The sequence below is a fragment of the Pseudorasbora parva genome, chromosome 21, assembly GCF_024679245.1.
Source record: "Pseudorasbora parva isolate DD20220531a chromosome 21, ASM2467924v1, whole genome shotgun sequence".
Taxonomy (NCBI): Eukaryota; Metazoa; Chordata; class Actinopteri; order Cypriniformes; family Gobionidae; genus Pseudorasbora; species Pseudorasbora parva.
The window spans coordinates 1635747-1662688 of record NC_090192.1 but is presented as its reverse complement, the minus strand read 5'-3'; the positions used below and the strand labels follow the sequence as shown (position 1 = coordinate 1662688).

The 26942-nt window shown below is 40.3% G+C and overlaps 1 protein-coding gene across 4 annotated transcripts in view; it reads right to left on the bottom strand.

Moving 5' to 3' along the window:
- abcc3 (ATP-binding cassette, sub-family C (CFTR/MRP), member 3) overlaps positions 1-26942 on the bottom strand; it is a 120370-nt gene that overhangs the window by 77940 nt on the left and 15488 nt on the right. For 2 of the 4 annotated variants that reach the window (XM_067430115.1, XM_067430116.1), the window contains exons 2-8: positions 7717-7890; positions 6292-6417; positions 4382-4519; positions 3844-3858; positions 2447-2572; positions 2158-2219; positions 128-259 (exon numbers count right to left, since the gene is read on the bottom strand). In XM_067430115.1, coding sequence (XP_067286216.1) covers positions 128-259; positions 2158-2219; positions 2447-2572; positions 3844-3858; positions 4382-4519; positions 6292-6417; positions 7717-7890 — 773 coding nt within the window. The remainder of the gene's footprint in view (positions 1-127; positions 260-2157; positions 2220-2446; positions 2573-3843; positions 3859-4381; positions 4520-6291; positions 6418-7716; positions 7891-26942) is intronic. The other 2 variants (XM_067430118.1, XM_067430117.1) reach the window with 1 other exon arrangement.

Sequence of the window (26942 nt, the reverse complement as noted above, 5' to 3'; positions counted from 1 at the left end):
ACAGAATTTTCATTTTAAAGTGAACTATCCCTTTAACTCAATCCTCCAATAAGGAGCAGACTGTACAATCCTGCATTTGGATTGAATGATTGAATCAATCTCTTGTTGGTTTAGTTTGAATGCTCACCTCTGAGCTTTGGCTTTCTCCACCTCCCATTCGTGGAGCAGATTGGGAACCACCAGCTCTGAGCTGTCCTGCTTGTTCAGGGACCAGAGATCTTTATTCTCCAGCGGAGATTTGTAGCCTTTGATAGCCATGCTGAAGAACAGAAACACAATCTCTTAAAACAGCATTAACACAGAGAACGGGGGACGTTCTGGCAAGGTTTAGGTGCACTATCCCTTTAAATCATGCAGTCAGTACAGAAGATGTGCATTCATTTAAAGGGGGGGTGAAATGCTGTTTCATGCATACTGAGCTTTTTACACTGTTAAAGACTTGGATTCCCATCCTAAACATAGACAAAGTTTCAAAAACTAATGTTGGACGTTTGATGGAGTATTTCTGTGTCAAAAATACTCCTTCCGGTTTCTCACAAGTTTCGGCGAGTTTTTTTCGAGTATGGGTCTATTTGACGTTAATAAGAGCGGAAGGTCCTTGTATGGGCCGTACGGGCTCTTCTCCCGGTAGGGTGCGCGCGCGCGTGACTAGAGCACGCTGTAAACAGTCTCTCAGCTGCAGATCCAGTCGTCCGTGAACGGCGCCGCGCTCCACTTTATTCCTATGGGTGACGTCGAGCGACTTCAGCGCTTCAGCACAGCATTCTGGGAAGGCAGCGCTGCATTTGAACCGATTTGAACGCAGAAATGACGGGAAGCTTCACAACATCGCTTCAGTCGCGTCTCAAAATGGATTTACACGCCACTGCTGTCACAGGACTTCACCAAATCATACCAAAGAAGTGTGTTTCTGACGGAGCGGTCCCAGCGATAAAGCTTCGACGGTGAGTTAACTTAAACTGCTTCAAATGTCTCTGCTATTGGCTACCGTCGCATGAGTAAACATCAGTAAACGACACGATCGCGTGCTTCGTCATTCAAATGCGCTAACGGTTACTCCATTGTTGTTCTGTATAACGTTACAGTATTCTGACGTGCAAAACCGTTCTGCTTGCTACTTCTAAGGTCTAGTCGCATACAATAGTCCATAAACCGAATCATGTCCTCATACACTGCGAGTAAACACACAGAAATGTGGAGAGGCCATTAAATACAGTAACTTACATACCACAGAGACGGACGTCCTGCTGTTGCCGTTTCTCCTGTTCAATTTATTTCTCCCTCAGATTTGATTCTGGATCATATCTGTATTAGCTGAGATAGATGGGTTTCTCCACGCTTGAGGACGTCACCGCTTTGCGCTCGTCATTCTTTAGCTCCGCCCACACGATACGCCTCCATCCGCTCGGTTTTTTCCGGAAAGACTCGGTACAGCCCATATTTCTTTTATAAATATAATAAAACTAAAGACTTTTCGGAGATATGAAGGATGCAATACTATTTTCTTACTTCTTACTCTTGTTTTAGGAAAAAAGTACTCAAAATGAAGAGAGTTTTTGCTTAAAATAAGATAATAATAATCTGCCAATGGGGTGAGAAAAATAATCTTGTTTTCTGTTTGAATTAAGATTATTTTTCTCACCCCATTGGCAGATTATTTATCTTATTTTAAGCAAAAACTCTCTTCATTTTGAGTTATTTTTCCCCAAAACAAGACAATTACTTTTGATTGTATAGTAAATACTTCTTGTTTTAAGAATTTTTAGATGTTTTGGACTAGAAACAAGACAAAAATACTGAGTAAGAAGAGTATTTTTTGCAGTGTGAGTGCGATTCCGCTCCCCATGGTCGGGTTAAACATGAGGAAATAGCTCCTCTACTGGCTCTAGTCTTTAGCGTCTGGCCAAAAAATACTCAGATGACGCAAAATGATGATATTAGGGTCATCTGAGAATTTTTTCCAGAAATAAAATACATAAATCTCTCGTCTAAGGGGGATATGAGGGGGGGAAGCACGATCGCTCGAATATACAACCGGGTCTCTATTGATACAAACCATATGCTAATCGCTGAAGTAACCCTTTTAGACATCTTGTAAGAGACAGGTTTGTTTCTGACTTTCCCAAAGAAAATATAAAGTGCCAGTGTGACACTCACCTTGTAAACCACCAAAAGGTCATTTTTGAGAGGAATCCAGCAGTTGTTTCTGGACACACATTCTGGAAAAGCAATGAAAACATCACCGGCACTTCAGTTTTGTTGCTCTGACCTTTCCTTTACCTTTCTAACGTGCAGGGAATTCAATGATCATGGCACTAAACCATTCTTTTATCCAATCAATGATGACGTATTATGAAGGCATGACGGTTACCACTGGCCTTGATGTTTTTCTGGCCTTTGAGCAAGTACGACACACGCACACACATACATACACACGTGCACTTACAGGATCTGTGGCCACACTGGAGAAGAGAGGAGGCTTTTCATTGAAGCATGACAGGATGAGTTGAAGCAGGGTGAGGCCGAAGTAAATGTAGAACGTTGTGAACCTCAGCTTGTCTTTGACCTCGTTCTGAAAACAGAGAATGCTGCTTTATCATCTAATCATAACCTCTCCGCACACCACATCAAAAACGCCCGTAGCCCTGAACGAGTCCTTATTTCACTGCTCTTTATGAGCGGAACGATCTGAGATATGGAGTTTTATTAGATTTTTAAGAAGCTTGACAAAGCTCAGAAATTGTCCAGCATGTTCACATTAGACATTTACTCCCAATCTCATAAAATCGATCTCGCTATTTGTTGCATGTCGAGATTGTTGAGATGCTCAAACAAAGAATAATAATCTGATTAGTGTCACAGGGTCTCAATATGTCCTCATTAAGATTAGCAGAAAGTATTTTAACATTTAAAAAATGATATGAATAAATTAATTATTCTTTGTAAAAAATAAAATAAAAAAATACCATGTGAATAAATGCACATCATGCACAAACAATATTAATATCTCTGAAAAATATAAATGCACAGCATGCACAAACAATATTAATATATCTGAAAAATATAAATGCACAGCATGCACAAACAATATTAATATATCTGAAAAATATAAATGCACAGCATGCACAAACTATATTAATATCTCTGAAAAATATAAATGCACAGCATGCACAAACAATATTAATATATCCAAAAAATATTAATGCACAGCATGCACAAACAATATTAATATATCCAAAAAATATTAATGCACAGCATGCACAAACAATATTAATATATCCAAAAAATATTAATGCACAGCATGCACAAACAATATTAATATATCCAAAAAATATTAATGCACAGCATGCACAAACAATATTAATATATCCAAAAAATATTAATGCACAGCATGCACAAACAATATTAATATATCCAAAAAATATTAATGCACAGCATGCACAAACAATATTAATATATCCAAAAAATATTAATGCACAGCATGCACATACTATATTAATATATCAAAAAAATATAAATGCACAGCATGCACAAACTATATTAATATATCAAAAAAATATAAATGCACAGCATGCAAAAACTATATTAATATATCAAAAAAAAATAAATGCGCAGCATGCAAAAACTATATTAATATATCAAAAAAATATAAATGCACAGCATGCAAAAACTATATTAATATATCAAAAAAATATTAATGCACAGCATGCACAAACAATATTAATATATCCAAAAAATATAAATGCACAGCATGCACAAACAATATTAATATATCCATAAAATATAAATGCACAGCATGCACAAACTATATTAATATGATTATATATGTTATGTCTAATTTACATTCTTTACACGTTCCTGTAGAGCACGGCGTTTCAGTTCATTGGTTCAATTCCCAGGGATGCATGAAGCGAATAAATAAGGAAACTTTGAATGCAACATAATTCACTTTGGATAAAAGTTATGCATGTCAATCGATAAGTGATATACAAAATTCAAATTCAGATGGCATTTGTTATAACCAGGTGCAAGAATCCGATTTGTTTGACATGAAAAGCAGCAGCTAGCGGAGCGACAGCCTTGAGCTACTGTATGTTTGCTGCTCTGTGATTTAGATAAGCCGTCTTGAAGCAGGTTTTAAGAACAACAGCAGCACTATTCTCTCTAAACACTCATGCCCTGAACTGAACTTCTCTGAGAGCTGAAAAAAGCTGAACATGTAGGTCAAAAGATGCATGTGACAAATAAGTGCAGAAGGGGAGGGAGAAAACATTACTGAGAGATGAACAATTTACATGGTTAGACAGAAACAAGCTACTCTACTCGGAAATCTACTTAAAACAAATGTACTCGTGAGGTTTTCAGGGTGGACGGCACTGACCTCTTGATTGGCATGTAAGATTTTGGACCGGAAAGGCACAATGGCACACAACACTGAGATCGTCCAGAATATGAAGAGCACACCGGATGACTGCACTCCTTTAAGCCTCTCAAACTGGATCAGGAACGTGGCTAACAACTGGAAAAGAGAAAACGAATGTTTTACAAGACCTCCTGGGCAGAGATTAGATGACTTTTGGAGAGTCAGTCTGTATTCTTAGCAAACTCTATAAATGGAGTCATATCATGCATTTCATTAGTCTATTTAATTTCTCCCCTCAAGTCCACTAATAATCTTAAAGGAAGTGTGTGTAAGATTGTGGCCAAGACTGGTACTGCAGTCCCTTTCAGATGACTGTAGAGCGGTGTCTCCCCCTCCCCCTGACTCGAGGTTGCCAGATTGGCTGCAGGATCAGCAGAACGTTTGTAGATCTGCAGCTGTGGTAACTAGAGCAGATCTGGCAACCCCAAACACTACTGACTTCGTGATTGGTCGATCGGTGGAGGGCGGAGCTTCAGGCCAAAACACAACATGACATCATATTTATATCACACTTTATAATGATAATATCCTGCCGGACTACTGTTGTCAGTGATAGAAGTGTTTGAAATTAACAGGATTTCTTAATGTCTAGAGACATATCAAGGCCATTTTAAGATTAATCGAAATACATTTCTTACATACAGTTCCTTTAAGCTCCAGGTATAATTTAATTTCCGCGTCCGGACGAGTCTCGTGCACAGCTTTCGAAGTTCTCTCAACAGTACGATTGTTGCGACTCTTCTATCTTTCTGGCTGTTGAACGCTAACAAACTCTCCTGATGATTAAATTTATGTCACGCGGACGGTGCACGAACACAGACGGCTGAAGTATACTTAGAGCTTTAGTATAATGCTTTTGGGTCAATTTGACCCCAAAGATATTTTTGTGTGGAAATACTGGTTAACCTGGGATGATTTTCTTGGAACAGTGTGATTATTTCTCATTTAGGGTCATGAATATGCCTGCAAAGTTTCAACACTCTGAGGCCTAGTCCACACGTACACGGGTATTTCTATAAACAAAGTTTTTCCTCCTGTTTTAAAAAAAAGGTGCCAAAATACACTATCAAGTGCTGTCAATCGTAAAGCCACGCTTTGTGCACTGGAGCGCAGTCATGCTGGGACAGGAAGGGGCCGTCCACAAACTGATCCCACAAAGTTGGGAGCATGAAATTGTCCAAAATGTCTCAGTGAAGCATTAAGAGTTCCTTTCACTGGAACTAAGGGGCCAACACCTGAAAAACAACCCCACCCCATAATCCCCCCTCCACCAAACTTTACACTTGGCACAATGCAGTCAGGCGAGTCCCGTTCTCCTGGCGACGGCCAAACCCAGACTCGTCGATGTGATTGTCCGACTGAAGCGTGATTGGTCGCTCAGAGAACACGTCTCACTGCTCTAGAGTCCAGTGGCGGCTGCTTTACTCCACTGCATCCCACGCTTTGCATTGCTCTTGGTGATGTAAGGCTTGGATGAGCTGCTCGGCCATGGAAACCCATTCCATGAAGCTCTCTCCGCTGTTCTTGAGCTCATCTGAAGGCCACAGAAGTCTGGAGGTCTGGAGCTGTTGACTCTGCAGAAAGTTGGAGACTTCTGCTCACTGTGACCCTCAGCATGCGCTGACCCCGCTCTGGGATTTAACACTTCGTGGCTGAGTTGCTGTTGTTCCCAATGGCTTCGACTTTGTTATAATCCCACTAACAGTTGAGCGTGGAATATTTAGTAGTGAGGAAATGTCAGGAATGGACTTATTGCACAGGTGTCAGCCTATCACGGCCCCACGCTTGAGTTCACTGAGCTCCTGAGAGCGACCCATTCTTTCACTAATGTGTGTAGAAGTGTGCTTGATTTTAAACACCTCACTTACCATTGTCATGCCAACTATTAAAGGTGTGACAAAATATATTGGGGGTTTCGTTTGATTCTGGTTCATCTCATGAAATGAAGAAAACAGGTCTGTCCAGCATACTATCCACAGTATCAAGCCAAGAACCTGCGCACATAAACATAATTCATAATTACAAACAGATAACAGAGAACTAAAGCCAGAAACATACACATGCCCAGCTAACAGGGAACATCCTTAGAACTTTAGCTAACGTTCTTCCGAATTTCCATTAATAAAACGTTTGTTCAAAGTTATCTAACACTTTTTAAATGTTACACCTTCAGCGAACATTCAAAAGTAACGTTCCCTTAATGTTCCCATAGCTAAGAGAAAACATTTTAAAAACTGGACGTTCAGAGAACATTCAGAAATAGTGTTTTTGTGACAAATCAAGCCTCTGTGGCTCCGTCTGATCGCCACCAGAGGGCACTCCCATCCAAATACTAATCTTCACTCCGGACTTCATTACCCATAATCCTTTGCCCTGATCATCAGTCATCATTGTTTCTACCTGTGTGTCATTAGTCTCATCACCTCAGCCTATATAAACCATGTTCATGCCATTCACTTCGCCTTTGCACACTGAGTCTGAATTTTTTGCAGGTCAAAAATAAATTTGCCTTCATGTTGTGTCAAGCACACTCTCACACTGCCTCCGAAACTTTCGTCCTTCAAAAAAAAAATCTGAGCAGCTTTGATTTTCTGTGTTTTCGCATCCGTAAAAACGCATTTTGAGAGACGTTTTGACAACTCAGAGCCACCATACATATTAGCGTATGACAAATACTACAGATATTATTATATCACAGCTATCATTAGCACACCAAGTCCCTGTAAACCGTGCGCGTGTGTGAGTGTGTGTGTGCATGGGTGCGTGCGGATCCATACCTTAGACATTTACTGCCAGTCTCTGTTCAGGATAAATTGATGCACAGAAACTGGTGGTCTTCTTTTTAATATGTGGCTCCAGTATCGCTAGCGAAGCATCAAACTGAGCCGCTGACACTAAAGTAAACTTTAGATCGGTCTGGATAATCCCTCTTGATAAGGAGGGGAAACTCTCCTTCCTCTACGCGATCGCAGGAGTGGATGGACACAATATTTCCTCTTTATTTTTCTCTTTTTATGGAGAGGACAAAAAAATCATCCTCAATACTTAAAGACGTATTTTTGTCTTGTTTTGCGTTTTTTCCGTAACGCATTCATTAATACGCATCAGACTCCATGTGCAAGGTTTCTATGCGTGACAATTTCTTTGGATCACGAATACGAGAAAACGCATGCATAATTTTTGGACTCAGTGTGCAAAGGCCTTAACTGCAGTTCTGAGCTGTAAAGTCAGAATTGAGAAATAACTTATTTGATTGAGCAATATATTCTCAGGGAGACGTTGACATCTCTTACCGTTTTGATTCTGTTTAGTATAGACATCATGATGTAGCCTTTGCTGTTCCTCTTGAGGTAGAAGATGTAGAAAGGAGACGTCACCCACAGGTAGAAGCAGGGAGCCCATGGCAGCACTGACAGCTGAAAGCATTCTGGGAGATCGGGCCGGTCGGAGTGCAGCGTGAGATTGGGCTGGTGTGGGAACAGAAGCACATTAAACACAAGTTCAGATGCACGCTTATCAAACAACACGGTTCCATACGCAGCACAAACTGCTTCCAGATTCTGCAGAGATGGGATCAACTACAGTGTGTCCCACATTAGAACTCCACAGGCTTCATCGCTTCATATACCGAACACTTTAGTGGTCTATATAAATAATTATTTATCTAATTTCCTTAATTGAATAGCCCTTAAACATTCTTTATTGCTAGAAATGGATAAAACCTGTTAAACAAGAAAGTATTATGCTACAATTTAAGACATTTCTCCTTTTATAGCTCCTTTTTGGCATAATAGGCTCTTTAACATTGAAACATTTGAAGAGCGTGTTAATTATTATATATTTTCACATTGAAATGAATCAGTGATGATCAATAGGATTTGAACTCACAATGTTTACAGAAATATGAATATGTATGATTTTTTTCCGAAATTATGAAAAAACGTGTTTTATTATATTTAACCACAATTTACAGAAATATGAATATGCTGCACAATACAAACAGAAATATGTATATATTTTTTCAAAATTATGATAAAAATTATACATTACATTAGAACTCACAATGTAATCAGAAATACACATATGTATGATTCTTTTTGAAAATGATAAATGATAAATGCAATTTAAAAATTACAATGTGAACAGAAAAATATGACTATATATGAAAATGTTTTGAAATTGTGATTAAAAAAATACAATAGGTCTATAAACAGAAATATGAATATGTATATTTTAGGGATGCATATCAGCACCAGAATTCAGGCAATATTAACCATTTTTTTATGTAATGTATGTTGGGTATTTGATAATGGATAGGGAATTGTTTATGCTTTGTTTATCCTCAAATAAAGATTCAAACGGTTATGAATCAGCGAATTGATTCATGATTCGGATCGCCAATGTCTCGTGATTTCAGCAGTTTGACACGCGATCCGAATCATGAATCGATTCGCTGATTCATAACCGTTTAAATCTTTATTTGAGGATTGAACACAAACGCGGAAGAGAAGCCAATGCTGAATAAAGTCGTAGTTTTTGTTATTTTTGGACCCAAATGTATTTTGGATGCTTCAAGAGACTCTAATTAACCCACTGATGTCTCATATGGACTACTGTGATGATGTTTTTATTCCCTTTCTGCACATGGACAGTATAGTGTGCATACACTTGCATACACTCTCAGACTAAATATAAAATATCTTAAACTGTGTGTGAAGATGAACGGAGGTCTTACGGGTGTGGAGCGACATTAGGGAGAGGAGTTAATGACAGACATTTCACTTTTGGCTGAACTAACCCTTTAAACACAGACGTTAAATGAAATAGGGATGGTGAAGGAGAGAGAACGAGACCGAAAGAGAAATAAAGAGCTTTTCTGTGATCATGGTAATCATCATCAGCTAATCTGAAAATGAATATCCACTCACACTGCACAAAATATTGCTGTGAACACACATTATATTAACAGGTTTACCACTTTTAGTCGGACAAAATTACAATCATTTTACAGTGAATGCGTGATAATGGAGAGAAGGATGTGCACGTCACTTCACACCTCCCCTAATATTTAGAGCATTCGGCTGTTAGTCACGAGGATAATGGAGGTTTCTCATCTGTTGTCAAGCTGGAAGCCCACAGGCATCAGAATCACAGGATGTGGTCTGCGGTTTGAAGGGGAGACACCTTTCACAATGTCGACCTAGACGTGGTTATAATATGAGGTCAAAAGCACAAATCTGTTCGTGTCTGTACACCGCTCCAGTTTGGTCCCTAAAGGTCACTAAAACCAGCAGAATAACAAAGATCCTGCTGAGCTTCAGATGCAATTATCACATCTCTGCTGAAGCTTACAGACGCCGGTGTTATGGAGTCTGATTCTGATAGAGACCCAAGTGTGTTGAGCTGCTCTATATCAGGTCTGCGGCCGTATTCACAAAACATTTATCTTACCACTAAGAGTTCTCCTAAATAGCAGTAAAGGTCATAGTTACGAGTTTTCTTTTTTCATAGTTACGAGGTTTCTCAAGTTGTTTCTAACCTGTATGAGTTTCTTTCTTAAGCTGAACACAAGGGAAGATATTCTGAAGAATGTCAGTAACCAGACAGTTAACTGGAGCCATTGACTTCTATAGTATTTTTTTTCCTACTATGGAAGACAATGGCTCCAGTTAACTGTCTGGTTACTGACATTCTTCAAAATATCTTCCCTTGTGTTCAGCTGAAGAAAGAAACTCATACAGGTTAAAAACAACTTGAGGACGAGTAAATGTATGTATGTACGTAGTTCTTACGTCTGCGGCCTATATGTATGCATGGAAGCTCTCTGTTGGTCTTCTAATGGATGTATGCAGACTGGTTTACCTGTGTATTGTATGTGTTTGGTTGTCATGATATAGATCATGTTCTTTTTATGGTTCTCCCCACCTCTTATATTACTTTTAATAATTCCATTTCCTACTATTGTGTTTTCATACCTTCTGTGTTTTTAGATGTCCCTTTTTATACCTTGCAACCTGTGGCACAAGCATTTCACTGTATTGCAAAGTATATGTGACAATTAATCTAACTAAATAACTATCACCTTTAAAACCTATTCACAAAGCTGCTGAGAGCAACTTTTAAAATAAGATAAATAATCTGCCAATGGGGTGAGAAAAATAATCTTGTTTTCTGTTTGAATTAAGATTATTTTTCTCACCCCATTGGCAGATTATTTATCTTATTTTAAGCAAAAACTCTCTTCATTTTGAGTTATTTTTCCCCAAAACAAGACAATTACTTTTGCTTGTCTAGTAAATACTTCTTAGTTTAAGATTTTTTAGATATTTGGACTCGAAACAAGACAAAAATACTAAGTAAGAAAAGCATTTGTTTTGCAGTGTGACTATGACCGCAGTGATTGGCTGATACGGGAGGGGTCTCTGTCAGCGATTTAAATATATAAATATTTTGTTTCATGTTGCCATTTTCAAATAACGATTTTCAAATAAAAATGTTGCCGTATTCAATTAATGATTTTAAAAATTAACACTCAGAGAATATTCTTAAGTAACGCTCAGAGGACATTCAGAAATAAAATGTTCATAATTTAATATTATTCATATTTTTGCTAGCTGGGATGATGTCAGAAGCTTCATTTGTCTGATTTGATTTAATGGTTTATTTAAAAGGGGACAGTGCAATTTCATAAAACACATGAACAAACATGGTTAAAAAAGCCAGAATTAGCCAAAAGGCTATTTTTCATCTATAGTCCCCTGGCCAAGATGTAAAAAAAGCATTAAAATATGAACAAAATTATACAATTACAAGTCATTGTGTTGGTGAAGGATCCCTTCTCTAAATCTTGTAGAGCACTGCTCTCATGCACACACTCTCTGAACTTGAAGAAGTCCTTGAGTATCAGGTTCATGGTCCGGCTCGAGCTGTCCTGACTCTTTATCTGAGCCGAGGCCTTCACATGACATGCGTTTATATCTCTATCTCCCAGTCCCCACACTCATGTTTATGTATTTCATTCATGCACATTGCTCCATGTAGAGTACTTTATAATAGCTTCAACATGTTTTCTTCCATCTAAGGTCTGTACATTTCTTCATCCACGTCCCTCAACGCTGGAATTAGACTTGCTTTCATAATTCACACTGATCAAGATTCACAGGCCATGTCTACACATGAAAACGTATATTTTTCTCTCCGTTTTGGCCTATCGCCCACACTGAGACAGCGTTTTAAGTCAATGAAAGAAAACGCTCTCCAAAGCGGATACATTTGAAAACGGCGTCTTCGTGTCGTAGTGTGGACTGTGAAAACGGAGGCTTTTTAATACGATGACGCATTTAGCCATGTGATGCAGTCATGTGACCAATTCATGCCGTATTTATTTTGGCACGTCTCCCAGTCTTCATTTTCACTTTTAGCACTTTATATTCATGTGTTACTCGCAGCAACAACTCCACCACACTGTCAACCCATTTAAAAAACTCAGTAGTATACGTTTATTATAAAATAAACGAGTAGCGGAAATGACGCAAGTCGAAGTGTCTTGGATTTGCTCATGAGCAGTACGGGGATGTAAGCGTTTTCAGACGTTTCAGTGCAGATGAACATTTGGAAAACGATTGAAAATGATAGTGTGGACGCGGAGCGTTTTTAGACAAAAACTCAAATTTTAAACTTAAACTTTAAACTTTAAATTTATCCGGATTAGTGTAGACGTAGCCACAAGTAGTTTGGTTCAAAAGTGTAATGCACACGATGGGTTCATATTGAGAACTGTATAAAATCAAAGCTTTTCTATGCCCAAAAAAAACATGCTTTTAACCAATTGAAAGGAGATCAGGCACTCTTCCCTGAATCCTCGTGAGATAAACACAGCTGCCGTCCATCCGTGTGTGTGTGTGTGTGTGTGTGTGTGTGTGTGTGTGTGTGGGCGTTTGCCGTCTAGAGCAAACCCAGATCCTACAACTGATGTTTACTACATTCACATGTAAACTCACTGACTATCATCAGCGCACGTTTTTCATTCAGACTGTCTATTCCAATCCTATTCTATTTTATATGCAATATACAAGATGGTGGCTATTATGCACTGCTGAGGTTTATTTTACATAAATAAAAAATATGATATAACTTGTGGTGATTTTGATGGATGGACATTTATGATAGATAGATAGATAGATAGATAGATAGATAGATAGATAGATAGATAGATAGATAGATAGATAGATAGATAGATAGATAGATAGATAGATAGATAGATGGATGGATGGATGGATGGATGGATGGATAGATGGATGGATAGATGGATGGATAGATGGATGGATAGATGGATGGATAGATGGATAGATAGATATGATGGACAGATGCACTTTTATGATGGACAGATTGACTTTTATGATGGATAGATGCACTTTAATGATGGACGGATGCACTTTTATGATGGATAGATGCACTTTTATGATGGACAGATTGACTTTTATGATGGATAGATGCACTTTTATGATGGACGGATGCACTTTTATGATGGATAGATGCACTTTTATGATGGACGGATGCACTTTTATGATGGATAGATGCACTTTTATGATGGATAGATGCACTTTTATGATGGATAGATGCACTTTTATGATGGATAGATGCACTTTTATGATGGATAGATGCACTTTTATGATGGATAGATGCACTTTTATGATGGACGGATGCACTTTTATGATGGATAGATGCACTTTTATGATGGACAGATTGACTTTTATGATGGATAGATGCACTTTTATGATGGACGGATGCACTTTTATGATGGATAGATGCACTTTTATGATGGACAGATTGACTTTTATGATGGACAGATGCACTTTTATGATGGATAGATGCACTTTTATGATGGACAGATGCACTTTTATGATGGACAGATTGACTTTTATGATGGATAGATGCACTTTTATGATGGACAGATTGACTTTTATGATGGACAGATGCACTTTTATGAAGGATAGATGCACTTTTATGATGGATAGATGCACTTTTATGATGGATAGATGCACTTTTATGATGGATAGATGCACTTTTATGATGGACAGATGCACTTTTATGATGGACAGATGCACTTTTATGATGGATAGATGCACTTTTATGATGGACAGATGCACTTTTATGATGGACAGATGCACTTTTATGATGGACAGATTGACTTTTATGATGGATAGATGCACTTTTATGATGGACAGATGCACTTTTATGATGGATAGATGCACTTTTATGATGGACAGATGCACTTTTATGATGGACAGATTGACTTTTATGATGGACAGATGCACTTTTATGATGGATGGATGCACTTTTATGATGGATGGATGCACTTTTATGATGGATAGATGCACTTTTATGATGGATAGATGCACTTTTATGATGGATAGATGCACTTTTATGATGGACAGATGCACTTTTATGGACTTCAGAACAGAAACAGCCAATCTCTGCCTCATCATAGTCTCATTATAAAGCTTGGAAGAGCCAGAACATTTTTTAATATAACTCTGATTATGTTCGTCTGAAAGAAGAATGTCATACACACCTGGCTTAAGGACAAGTGGTAGTATTCATTTTTGGGGAACTATCACTTTAAGTACAAATCTAATGTCTGACAACAATGGAGTGGAAATAAACCAGTTTATAATGTTAAAAAGAGTCTCTGTATGGCTAGTGAATTTCACAAATGATTACAAAGAAGCACAGATTTAAATGTGAAGTAAACCAGCCGAACCGGTCCATGTTTCATTGGCGTTTTACAAACACACAGCGTTTCCTGAGGCCCGTGGAAGGGAAGCACGAATATGGAGTGTGTTTGTGTAGGATTAGCAGTGTGTGTATGTGTTCAGACCCGTTTGGTTTAAGCTCCACCTTCACACAGCCTGAGCCACATGGGTCGTGTTCACTTCCTCAGGGCTGACCTCAGATCTGTGCTTGCTTCGTGCTCCTCTATTCATCTCCATCAGTTAAATATGCAAACATGCAACACGCATTAGGGCACACCTCGCAAACCAGACGCGGAACATTCTTTCAGATTACACAGATCTGTGTTTGCTGAACTTCTGGCCTCACTAATATCTTATCCATTACGATCACAATAGAGACTAGCCGACGCCTGAGGTTTCACACTTCATCACTCAGCACATGCCTTTCTGTTTAACTATATCAGGTTATACGCTTATTTCTGAACGTGTTTCTTGGTTATGTGAATGTTGAGGGAATTCTTCAAACATTATTACTTTTGAATGCTATATTAACAAAATAGTAACATTTAAAAATGTTAGACAAACATTTTATAATATATTATAGTAAAATTACTCTAGTCCATACTATAGTGTTTTTGAACCATACTATAGTAAATATACTACAGTAAATTAACAAAATGTAGTAAACAATATAATAAACTACAATATGGCACAATTTACTGTAGTATCTTTACTATAGTATAGTTCAAAAACACTATAGTATGTACGAGAGTAATTTTACTATAATATACTATAGGGTTTTTCATGTGGGATTGCTTGCTTGAATTAACATGTTTAGCACATTGCTAGCATGTTTTGGTAGCTAGCGTTTATTATCACATTGCTAGCATGTTTTTATACATTGTTAGCATTAATTATTATGTTCTGCTAGTGTGATTTAGCACGCTGTTAACATTAACAAGCATGTTTATAGCATATTTTAACACTTTATCGTGTTTTTACTTGATTTTAACTTTATTTACCATGTTGTTAGCATGAATTATTATACTGCTAGCATGTTTTGATAAGTTGCTAGAATTATCTCATTTTGCTAGTATGATTTAGCACCCTAATCCTAACCTTGCTTGCATATTTTAACAATTTATCATGTTTTAACATGTTGTTAACATTATTTACCATGTTTTAACCTGTTGTTAGCATGTTTAAACATGTTAACTTGATATAGCTTGTTTGCATTATTCACCACATTTATAACATGTTGTTAACATGAATTAGCTTGTTTTAACATGTTTTAACACATTGCTAACATAACTGAGCATGTTCGTAGCATGTTTAAGCATTTTCTAGCATGAATTAACACATAGCTAGCATGATTCTAGCATGATTTAAGACTTTAAAACATAATTTAGCATATATTGCTAGCATCAATTAGCATTAATTAACATGTTGCTAACATGAATGAGCATGATTTAACATTTTGCTAGCATATTCTGACACATTACCAACACTAGTTATCATATTGCTAACATGATTAGGCACATTGTTAACATGAATTAGCATTTTGATAACATGATTAGGCACATTGCTAACATGAATTAGCATTTTGATAACATGATTAGGCACATTGCTAACATGAATTAGCATTTTGATAACATGATTAGGCACATTGCTAACATGAATTAGCATTTTGATAACATGATTAGGCACATTGCTAACATGAATTAGCATTTTGATAACATGATTAGGCACATTGCTAACATGAATTAGCATTTTGATAACATGATTAGGCACATTGAAAACATGATTACCATTTTCTCAGCCGATTGTAAGCATGAATTAGCATGTTCTAACATGTTGATAACATGATTAGGCACATTGCTAACATGAATTAGCATGTTGATAACATGATTAGGCACATTGTTAACATGAATTAACATATTGCTAACATGATTAGGCACATTGCTAACATGAATTAGCATGTTGATAACATGATTAGGCACATTGCTAACATGAATTAGCATGTTGATAACATGATTAGGCACATTGCTAACATGAATTAGCATGTTGATAACATGATTAGGCACATTGCTAACATGAATTGCCATGTTCTTAGCCTATTGTAAGCATGAATTAGCATTTTCTAACATGTTGTTAACATGATTTAACACATTGCTAGCATTCAGTTAACATGAACAAGCATTTTGCTAACATGTTCTAACACATTGCTAACATGAATGAGCATGTTGCTAGCATTGTTTAACACGTTGTTAGCATTAATTATCATGTTGATACTTTGTTTGCATTATTTATGATATTTCTAGTATGAATTAACACATTGAAAGCATGATTTACCACAATGCTAGAATGCTGTTAGCATGATTAGTATGTTTTCTAACATGGCTTAGCATGTTGCTAGTATGATTTAAGGGAACGTTTCATTTTGCAAACATTATATTGCCGTTACTTTTGAGTGTTCATTCCGAAACAAGTAACATTTAAACACGTTAGACGGACATCCAACTAAAAAAAAATCTTTGCAGAACGTTTGTACTTTAGAGTCTTTAGTGCAGTCTAAATAAAATCAAGTTCCTTAAATCAAGAAGCAAAAATGCTAAATATGAAGTTTTGGTTTTGGTTTGCTTGTTTTCTTGTGTGTTATGAATATACGTTTAAAACATGTACTAGAATATAAAATATGTATTCTATGACCACTAGCCTTATCTTTTAAGATAGCATTAGACTCTTTTTTTGGCCCAGTCTCTCTGACTCTCTAAGAAAACTACACACACACACACACACACACACACACACACACACACACACACACACACACACACACACACACACACACATGTTGGTCTATGTGGTTTACAGGGACTCTCCATAGGCGTAATGGTTTTTACTGTACAAACCGTATTTTCTATCCCCTTACACTGCCCCTAAACCTACCCATCTCACACACACACACACACACACACACACACACACACACACACACACACACACACACACACACACACACACACACACACACACACACACACACACACTGCCCCTAAACCTACCCATCTCACACACACACACACACACTGCCCCTAAACCTACCCATCTCACACACACACACACACACTGCCCCTAAACCTACCCATCTCACACACACACACACACACACACACACACACACACACACACACACACACACACACACACACACACACACACACACACACACACACACACACACATGTTGGTCTATGTGGTTTACAGGGACTCTCCATAGGCGTAATGGTTTTTATACTGTACAAACCGTATTTTCTATCCCCTTACACTGCCCCTAAACCTACCCATCTCACACACACACACACACACACACACACACACACACACACACACACACACACACACACACACACACACACACACACACACACACACACACACACACTGCCCCTAAACCTACCCATCACAGGAAACATTCTGCATTTTTAATTTCTCAAAAAAACATAATTTATTATGTTTTTAAGGCCATTTGAATTATGAGGACATTTGATATGTCCTCATAAACCACATTTATAGTGTAATACCAGTGTAATACCCATGTAGTTATACAAATTTGTGTCCTCATAAACCACATAAACAGGCTCACACACACACACACACACACACACCCTCTCTATTAAACTGTTTAACAATCCACAGAAAGGCTGTGTGTCGACAGGAGCGGCGAGAGGAGAAGGATATGCATTTCTCAGATTAAAGACACAAAGCGTCGTAGAGCCGAGCACAAAAGCTTTCAGGCTAAACCCGCCCGCGCAGGAAACACCAGAACAACCACAACATCAAGAGTTAGCTTGCCTTTCTCACATCAGGAAGGAGGAATAAAACACCGGCCTTCTCCTAACTCACGGACTGGGTTCTTCAGTGTTTGGGTTAACGAGAGAAACATTGAGCAGCTGTGAGGAATCTCTGTAAATATTACAGCGAAAGACCTGAACCGCTGGAACGCCAGATTAAAGACACGATTTAGAGTTTGTTATATAAATGCACAAGCATTATAAATCCTGGTGTTTGTAAGATCTTATGCCTTGACGCTTTGAAGAAGAATAATTGAAATGGAATTCAAGCCTGGAAATAAACTAACCCTGCGTCACAATCCGCATACTATCCATACTAAATAGTATTCGATATAAGAATTAGGACGTCCCAAATCGTAGTATGCTGAAAAGAGTATGCCAAAGATACCCGGATGATGGTTTACTATTTCCGGTCCGAATCCGAAGTGTGGATCGACACTGATATTACACACAACCCGTTGCGAGTTGTACGAGATTCGATTAGAACTACAAACACGGATAAAAAGTGTTAAAAAAACTACAAACATGGCGGATGTGCGAGTCCGACGGTTAAGTTAAGATATACTTATTTTTGCAAATCATAAATTGTTACACTAAAAAAATATTAACACATTAGATGACGGAAATCATTGTGGTGTGCCACGAAGATGTGAAAAAATAGGCATAAATCTAGCTTACAAATTATTCAGGCTAATTGTAGTAATTAAGGATCAGACCTGTTTGCCCAATAGTGGCCAGACATATCTGTGTATAAGGACATCTGACAGATTGGTTTGTCCGTCAAGAACCAGGAAAAAAATCTACTGAAAAACTGAAAAAACTGTTTAACCGACGCTCTTTTGGGTGGGTTTCTCCATCCCCATCCAACACAACTCCTCTGTCTTTCACCGCTCTTCAAGAACATCCGTCTCCTCGGCTGTGAACCGCTCCTGGCGTGCGTCTGGTAAATACGCCATAATAATAGCGATCCGTAATGGAACTTGCGCAGCTGCTTTTAAAGGGAATGTGGGATGCCGCTCTGATTGGTTTATTCACGTTACGCCCAAACCACACCTATGAATAATGAAGCTACTTCAGACCAACCCATTTTAGATTTGCGTCGGGCACAAGAGCCATTTATCCCGCCGGGAAAATAGCAACAGCGCCGAGACCCGCCCACAAAGTTACTTGAGCTCCGCGCTTTGACACTTGCGTTTCAGATCGTTAAAATAGGGCCCTATATCTGCTTGGATACTCATCAAGATGGACATGTGTTGACATACATCTGGTGTGAGTTTGTCCGTTCAAGTGCAAGACTTGAAAGAGAACTCAATATTTGCTCACTTTCAAATGAGTGCACGGAGACAGATCTTCTCATTCGCATCTTCTGGCTCTACACCCGGGTTATGATGATGAAAATAACTGGCCATATTCTAACATACGGCCGCACTCGCATGCATTGAACAAAGTTTACAGAGAGAGAACGTTTAGCCTGTTTTTCTTTTATTATCACTGTTGTTATAGTGTATGAGGTGCCAGCACATGTGTCCATCGACAGAAACAGAAACAAAGCAGTATTTTCAAGTTCCAGCCCATGTTATAGATGCCTCATCAGATGTGATGGACCTCGTACGTCCACACCGCAGACATGTTGCCTTAGACGAGCGCGTGCACGGGCCTATTGCACAAAACTAGGATAAGGGATTAAGCCGGGATATCTTAGTGAGAATATATTAGGGATGCACCGATACCGGTATCTGGTATCGGCCTCGATACCACATTTTCGAAAGTACTCGTACTCGTTAAAAGTCCCCCGATACCGGGGACGATACCATGGTCTGAGAAATGTCTATGCTTGAGCGGCGTGTAAGGGGTTAATCACAGGTGCCGAGTGCCCGCCCCCAGGCCCGGCTACAGCTCAGAGCGGGGAGAAGGCGAGACAAGACGAGATACGTCAGCAGTGTGGAACTATTTCAAAGTTCATGAATACGACAAAACAAAAACGGACTGCAAATTGTGCTCAGCGAAATTGTCCAGAGGAGGCTCAAAAGGTAGCGCATTTAGTTCAAAGTAATGAGTACAAAGAGTTTACCCACGCTTCTAAACCAACACAACCCACACATCAGCAAACTCTTGCAAGACGAGAGAAAATGTCCAGAGACAATCCACGTGCTGTGAGAATAACACAGGCAATCATCGAGTACATTGCATTGAGTGACCAGCCACTTTCGGAGGTAGAAAATGTGGGATTCATGCGTCTCCTCCATGTTCTGGAGCCCAGATATGATGTCCCAAGCCGCTGCTACATGACTGACACGGAGCTGCCTAAACTACACGACTACGTGAAAAAACATATCCACAGCCTACTGCAAGCATCCGCTTCGTTTAATTTCACCACGGATATTTGGACAAGCAGTGTTAGCCCCGTGTCACTAATTAGCCCAACCTCCCAGTGGATAGACGAGAGTTTCACGCTGCAACAAGCCATATTAAATGCGAAACAATTCCGCAGAATTTATATACTTTTATGAAAAAAATACTTGAGTTGCACTGTCACTGTTTAATTTTTTTTTAAATAATTATTTATTCTGTAATATGTTGCATACAACATGCTTTTCATTTTAAATAAATGTTCTTAATTCCAAACTAGTCCCTTGTTTTTAAAGTAAAGCTGTTACCTGTAAATTTAAATCATGTTTTTTTTTAAGTACTCTGTATCGGTATCGGCGAGTACTGAAATGCTAGTACTCGTACTTGTACTCATTTTCCAAAAAAGTGGTATCGGTGCATCCTTAGAATATATAGTTGTCTTTCATTATCGTTATCATTCTCGGTGTGAGTGTGCCTTCAGGATATGTTTACACGACAGCGGTGAAGTGTGTGTGTGTGTCTGATGGGGTGGGGTGGGGTGGGCATGTTTTTGTGACATATGAGGACACAAATGTGTATAATGCCATGGGTATGACACAGGTATTACAGGAGAGGGTGAAATATGAGGACATTACCCATGGCCCCACTTTTCAAAAGGCTTATAAATCACACAGGAGGAGTTTTTATGAGAAAGTAAAAATGCAGAATGTTTCCTGTGATGGGTAGGTTTAGTGTGTGTGTGTGTGTGTGTGTGTGTGTGTGTGTGTGTGTGTGTGTGTGTGTGTGTGTGTGTGTGTGTGTGTGTGTGTGTGTGTGTGTGTGTGTGTGTGTTGGGTAGGTTTATGGGCAGTGTGTGTGTGTGTGTGTGTGTGTGTGTGTGTGTGTGTGTGTGTGTGTGTGTGTGTGTGTGTGATGGGTAGGTTTAGGGGCAGTGTGTGCGCGCGCGCGTGTGTGTGTGTGTGATGGGTAGGTTTAGGGGCAGTGTAAGGGGATAGAAAATATGGTTTGTACGGTATAACAACTATTACGCCTATGGAATGTCTCCTATGTCACAAAAACAAACGTGTGTGTGTGTGTGTGTGTGTGTGTGTGTGTGTGTGTGTGTGTGTGTGTGTGTGTGTGTGTGTGTGTGTGGGCCTGTTATTGATAGTATGATACGACCCTCAGCTCTCTGTTAGTCGTCCGCTGACACACTGTTTGAAAAACACCAGCTGACAAGCACAAACTCTTCCCACTGAGAGTCACACACACACACACACACACACACACACACACACACACACACACACACACACGGCGGTAATGGGGAAAACACAGCTGACAGCACTAGTGACACACAGCCTGGATCACAGCATGGAGCCGCTTCACATACTACCTGGAACGACAACAAATATATTTTTCTGCGTTCTCATTTTGCTCCGATAGCAAAAGAAAAAAATCCACACTTTTATACGCTTTTCCAAAAGAGGAAAACTAGACGTCAGTTAGTTCATGACTTAGTGACCAAAATTATTATATTTCAGCTTCTTCAGCGAATTGATTCATGATTCGGATCGCGTGTCAAACTGCTGAAATCACAAGACATTAGCGATCCGAATCATGAATCGATTCACTGATTCATAACCGTTTGAATCTTTATTTGAGGATTGAACACAAACGCGGAAGAGAAGCCAATGCTGAATAAAGTCGTAGTTTTTGTTATTTTTGGACCCAAATGTATTTTGGATGCTTCAAGAGACTCTAATTAACCCACTGATGTCTCATATGGACTACTGTGATGATGTTTTTATTCCCTTTCTGGACATGGACAGTATAGTGTGCATACACTTGCATACGCTCTCAGACTAAATATAAAATATCTTAAACTGTGTGTGAAGATGAACGGAGGTCTTACGGGTGTGGAGCGACATTAGGGAGAGGAGTTAATGACAGACATTTCATTTTTGGCTGAACTAACCCTTTAATCTCAAAATGATTGTTTATGGGGCAAAAGCAAGTGGAGTTATGCAAAGGATTAACGCCAGAAAATATATCCTCAAGCTTCCGGTAGTCTAGGTATTTGCCCTACATCTCCAGTTCTTAGAAAGCTTGTCCTGTTTGTCACGCCCAAACACACTGCTTATCACAAGCCGCTCTGACACACAAACACTGTTAATATACGGCAGAGAGGCGTTGCAATATCACAACGCCATTCAGTGTTCTCACAAACCTCAAACCACACTAAGAGGACAAGTATGGTTAATAATTAACTCTGCTTGATGCTGGCAGCTGCGTACAGTAACAGATGAAAATAACGATATAGACCGATATACACAGATCAGGCAAAACATTACGAGCACCTAGGCCTGCTGTCGCGATAACAAATGTTGCTGGACGATAAATCGGCAAAGAAATGATTGCAATAAATGATTATATTGTCATTCTGAGACCATTTTCATCTTAAATAATGATAATGGCATAATAATGCAGGTACACCTTTTCAAAGATCAATAAACTTTAATTTCTAAACACTATTTAACACTTAAAATGGAAAACATTTTACATATCCATGATAAATGAACAAAACAACCAGAAACAATAACAGCAATGGACTCTCATTCTGTTAAAAAAAATGCACTTGAATAAATATCAAAAACACTAAATAAAACAGATGAAAACGGCACCGGATGATTGCGTTTTAGGAGCATATTAGGGGCGGCACGGTTCACAAAACCGTTAGGCTCACGGTTTTAGGCTCACGGTTTAGGCTCACGGTTTTAGGCTCACGGTTTTAGGCTCACGGTTTTAGGCTCACGGTTTTAGGCTCACGGTTTTAGGCTCACGGTTTTAGGGTCACGGTTTTAGGGTCACGGTTTTAGGCTCACGGTTTTAGGCTCACGGTTTTAGGGTCACGGCTTTAGGGTCACGGTTTTAGGCTCACGGTTTTAGGGTCACGGTTTTAGACTCACGGTTTTAGGGTCACGGCTTTAGGCACACGGTTTTAGGCTCACGGTTTTAGGCTCACGGTTTTAGGCTCACGGTTTTAGGGTCACGGCTTTAGGCACACGGTTTTAGGGTCACGGTTTTAGGCTCACGGTTTTAGGCTCACGGTTTTAGGCTCACGGTTTTAGGATCACGGTTTTAGGCTCACGGTTTTAGGATCACGGTTATAGGCTCACGGTTTTAGGCTCACGGTTTTATGCTCACGGTTTTAGGCTCACAGTTTTAGGCTCACGGTTTTAGGCTCACAGTTTTAGGCTCACGGTTTTAGGCTCACGGTTTTAGGCTCACGGTTTTAGGGTCACGGCTTTAGGCACACGGTTTTAGGATCACGGTTTTAGGCTCACGGCTTTAGGGTCACGGCTTTAGGGTCACGGTTTTAGGCTCACGGTTTTAGGCTCACGGTTTTAAGCTCACGGTTTTAGGCTCACGGCTTTAGGCTCACGGTTTTAGGGTCACGGTTTTAGGGTCACGGCTTTAGGGTCACGGTTTTAGGGTCACGGCTTTAGGCACACGGTTTTAGGGTCACGGCTTTAGGCACACGGTTTTAGGGTCACGGTTTTAGGGTCACGGTTTTAGGCTCACGGTTTTAGGCTCACGGTTTTAGGGTCACGGCTTTAGGCACACGGCTTTAGGCTCACGGTTTTAGGCTCACGGTTTTAGGGTCACGGTTTTAGGCTCACGGTTTTAGGGTCACGGCTTTAGGCACACGGTTTTAGGGTCACGGTTTTAGGCTCACGGTTTTAGGCTCACGGTTTTAGGCTCACGGTTTTAGGATCACGGTTTTAGGCTCACGGTTTTAGGATCACGGTTATAGGCTCACGGTTTTAGGCTCACGGTTTTATGCTCACGGTTTTAGGCTCACGGTTTTAGGCTCACGGTTTTAGGCTCACGGTTTTAGGCTCACGGTTTTAGGCTCACAGTTTTAGGCTCACGGTTTTAGGCTCACGGTTTTAGGATCACGGTTATAGGCTCACGGTTTTAGGCTCACGGTTTTATGCTCACGGTTTTAGGCTCACAGTTTTAGGCTCACGGTTTTAGGCTCACGGTTTTAGGCTCACGGCTTTAGGGTCACGGCTTTAGGGTCACGGTTTTAGGCTCACGGTTTTAGGCTCACGGTTTTAAGCTCACGGTTTTAGGCTCACGGCTTTAGGCTCACGGTTTTAGGGTCACGGTTTTAGGGTCACGGCTTTAGGGTCACGGTTTTAGGGTCACGGCTTTAGGCACACGGTTTTAGGGTCACGGCTTTAGGCACACGGTTTTAGGGTCACGGTTTTAGGGTCACGGTTTTAGGCTCACGGTTTTAGGGTCACGGCTTTAGGCACACGGCTTTAGGCACACGGTTTTAGGCTCACGGTTTTAGGGTCACGGTTTTAGGCTCACGGTTTTAGGGTCACGGCTTTAGGCACACGGTTTTAGGCTCACGGTTTTAGGCTCACGGTTTTAGGCTCACGGTTTTAGGATCACGGTTTTAGGCTCACGGTTTTAGGCTCACGGTTTTAGGCTCACGGTTTTAGGCTCACGGTTTTAGGCTCACGGTTTTAGGATCACGGTTTTAGGCTCACGGTTTTAGGATCACGGTTATAGGCTCACGGTTTTAGGCTCAAGGTTTTATGCTCACGGTTTTAGGCTCACAGTTTTAGGCTCACGGTTTTAGGCTCACGGTTTTAGGCTCACGGCTTTAGGGTCACGGCTTTAGGGTCACGGTTTTAGGCTCACGGTTTTAGGCTCACGGTTTTAAGCTCACGGTTTTAGGCTCACGGCTTTAGGCTCACGGTTTTAGGGTCACGGTTTTAGGGTCACGGCTTTAGGCTCACGGTTTTAGGGTCACGGCTTTAGGCTCACGGTTTTAGGGTCACGGTTTTAGGCTCACGGTTTTAGGGTCACGGCTTTAGGCTCACGGTTTTAGGCTCACGGTTTTAGGCTCACGGTTTTAGGCTCACGGTTTTAGGCTCACGGCTTTAGGCTCACGGTTTTAGGCTCACGGTTTTAGGCTCACGGTTTTAGGCTCACGGCTTTAGGGTCACGGCTTTAGGCTCACGGTTTTAGGCTCACGGTTTTAGGCTCACGGCTTTAGGCTCACGGTTTTAGGCTCACGGTTTTAGGCTCACGGTTTTAGGCTCACGGCTTTAGGCTCACGGTTTTAGGCTCACAGTTTTAGGCTCACGGTTTTAGGCTCACGGCTTTAGGGTCACGGCTTTAGGCTCACGGTTTTAGGCTCACGGTTTTAGGCTCACGGCTTTAGGCTCACGGTTTTAGGCTCACGGTTTTAGGCTCACGGTTTTAGGCTCACGGCTTTAGGCTCACGGTTTTAGGCTCACGGTTTTAGGCTCACGGTTTTAGGCTCACGGCTTTAGGCTCACGGTTTTAGGCTCACGGATTTAGGCTCACGGTTTTAGGCTCACGGTTTTAGGCTCACGGTTTTAGGCTCACGGTTTTAGGAACACGGTTTTAGGGTCACGTTTTTAGGCTCACGGTTTTAGGCTCACGGTTTTAGGCTCACGGCTTTAGGCTCACGGTTTTAGGCTCACGGTTTTAGGCTCACGGTTTTAGGCTCACGGTTTTAGGCTCACGGTTTTAGGCTCAAGGTTTTAGGCTCACGGTTTTAGGGTCACGGTTTTAGGGTCACGGTTTTAGGCTCACGGTTTTAGGCTCACGGTTTTTGGGTCACGGTTTTAGGCTCACGGTTTTAGGCTCACGGTTTTAGGGTCACGGTTTTAGGCTCACGGTTTTAGGCTCACGGTTTTAGGATCACGGTTTTAGGGTCACGGTTTTAGGGTCACGGTTTTAAGCTCACGGTTTTAGGCTCACGGTTTTAGGCTCACGGTTTTAGGATCACGGTTTTAGGGTCACGGTTTTAGGGTCACGGTTTTAAGCTCACGGTTTTAGGCTCACGGTTTTAGGCTCACGGTTTTAGGCTCACGGTTTTAGGATCACGGTTTTAGGGTCACGGTTTTAGGGTCACGGTTTTAGGCTCACGGTTTTAGGATCACGGTTTTAGGGTCACGGTTTTAGGGTCATGGTTTTAGGCTCACGGTTTTAGGATCACGGTTTTAGGGTCACGGTCTTAGGGTCACGGTCTTAGGCTCACGGTTTTAGGCTCACGGTTTTAGGGTCACGTTTTTAGGCTCACTGTTTTAGGGTCACGGCTTTAGGGTCACGGCTTTAGGGTCACGGCTTTAGGCTCACGGTTTTAGGCTCACGGTTTTAGGCTCACGGTTTTATGCTCACGGTTTTAGGGTCACGGTTTTAGGCTCACGGTGTTAGGCTCACGGTTTTAGGGTCACGGTTTTAGGTTCACGGTTTTAGGCTCACGGTTTTAGGGTCACGGTTTTAGGGTCACGGTTTTAGGTTCACGGTTTTAGGCTCACGGTTTTAGGCTCACGGTTTTAGGCTCAAGGTTTTAGGCTCACGGTTTTAGGGTCACGGTTTTAGGGTCACGGTTTTAGGGTCACGGCTTTAGGGTCACGGCTTTAGGGTCACGGTTTTAGGCTCACGGTTTTAGGATCACGGTTTTAGGCTCACGGTTTTAGGATCACAGTTTTAGGATCACGGTTTTCGGTTCTGTACGGTTCTTCTTGTTTTTTCTTTTAAAGGGGGGGT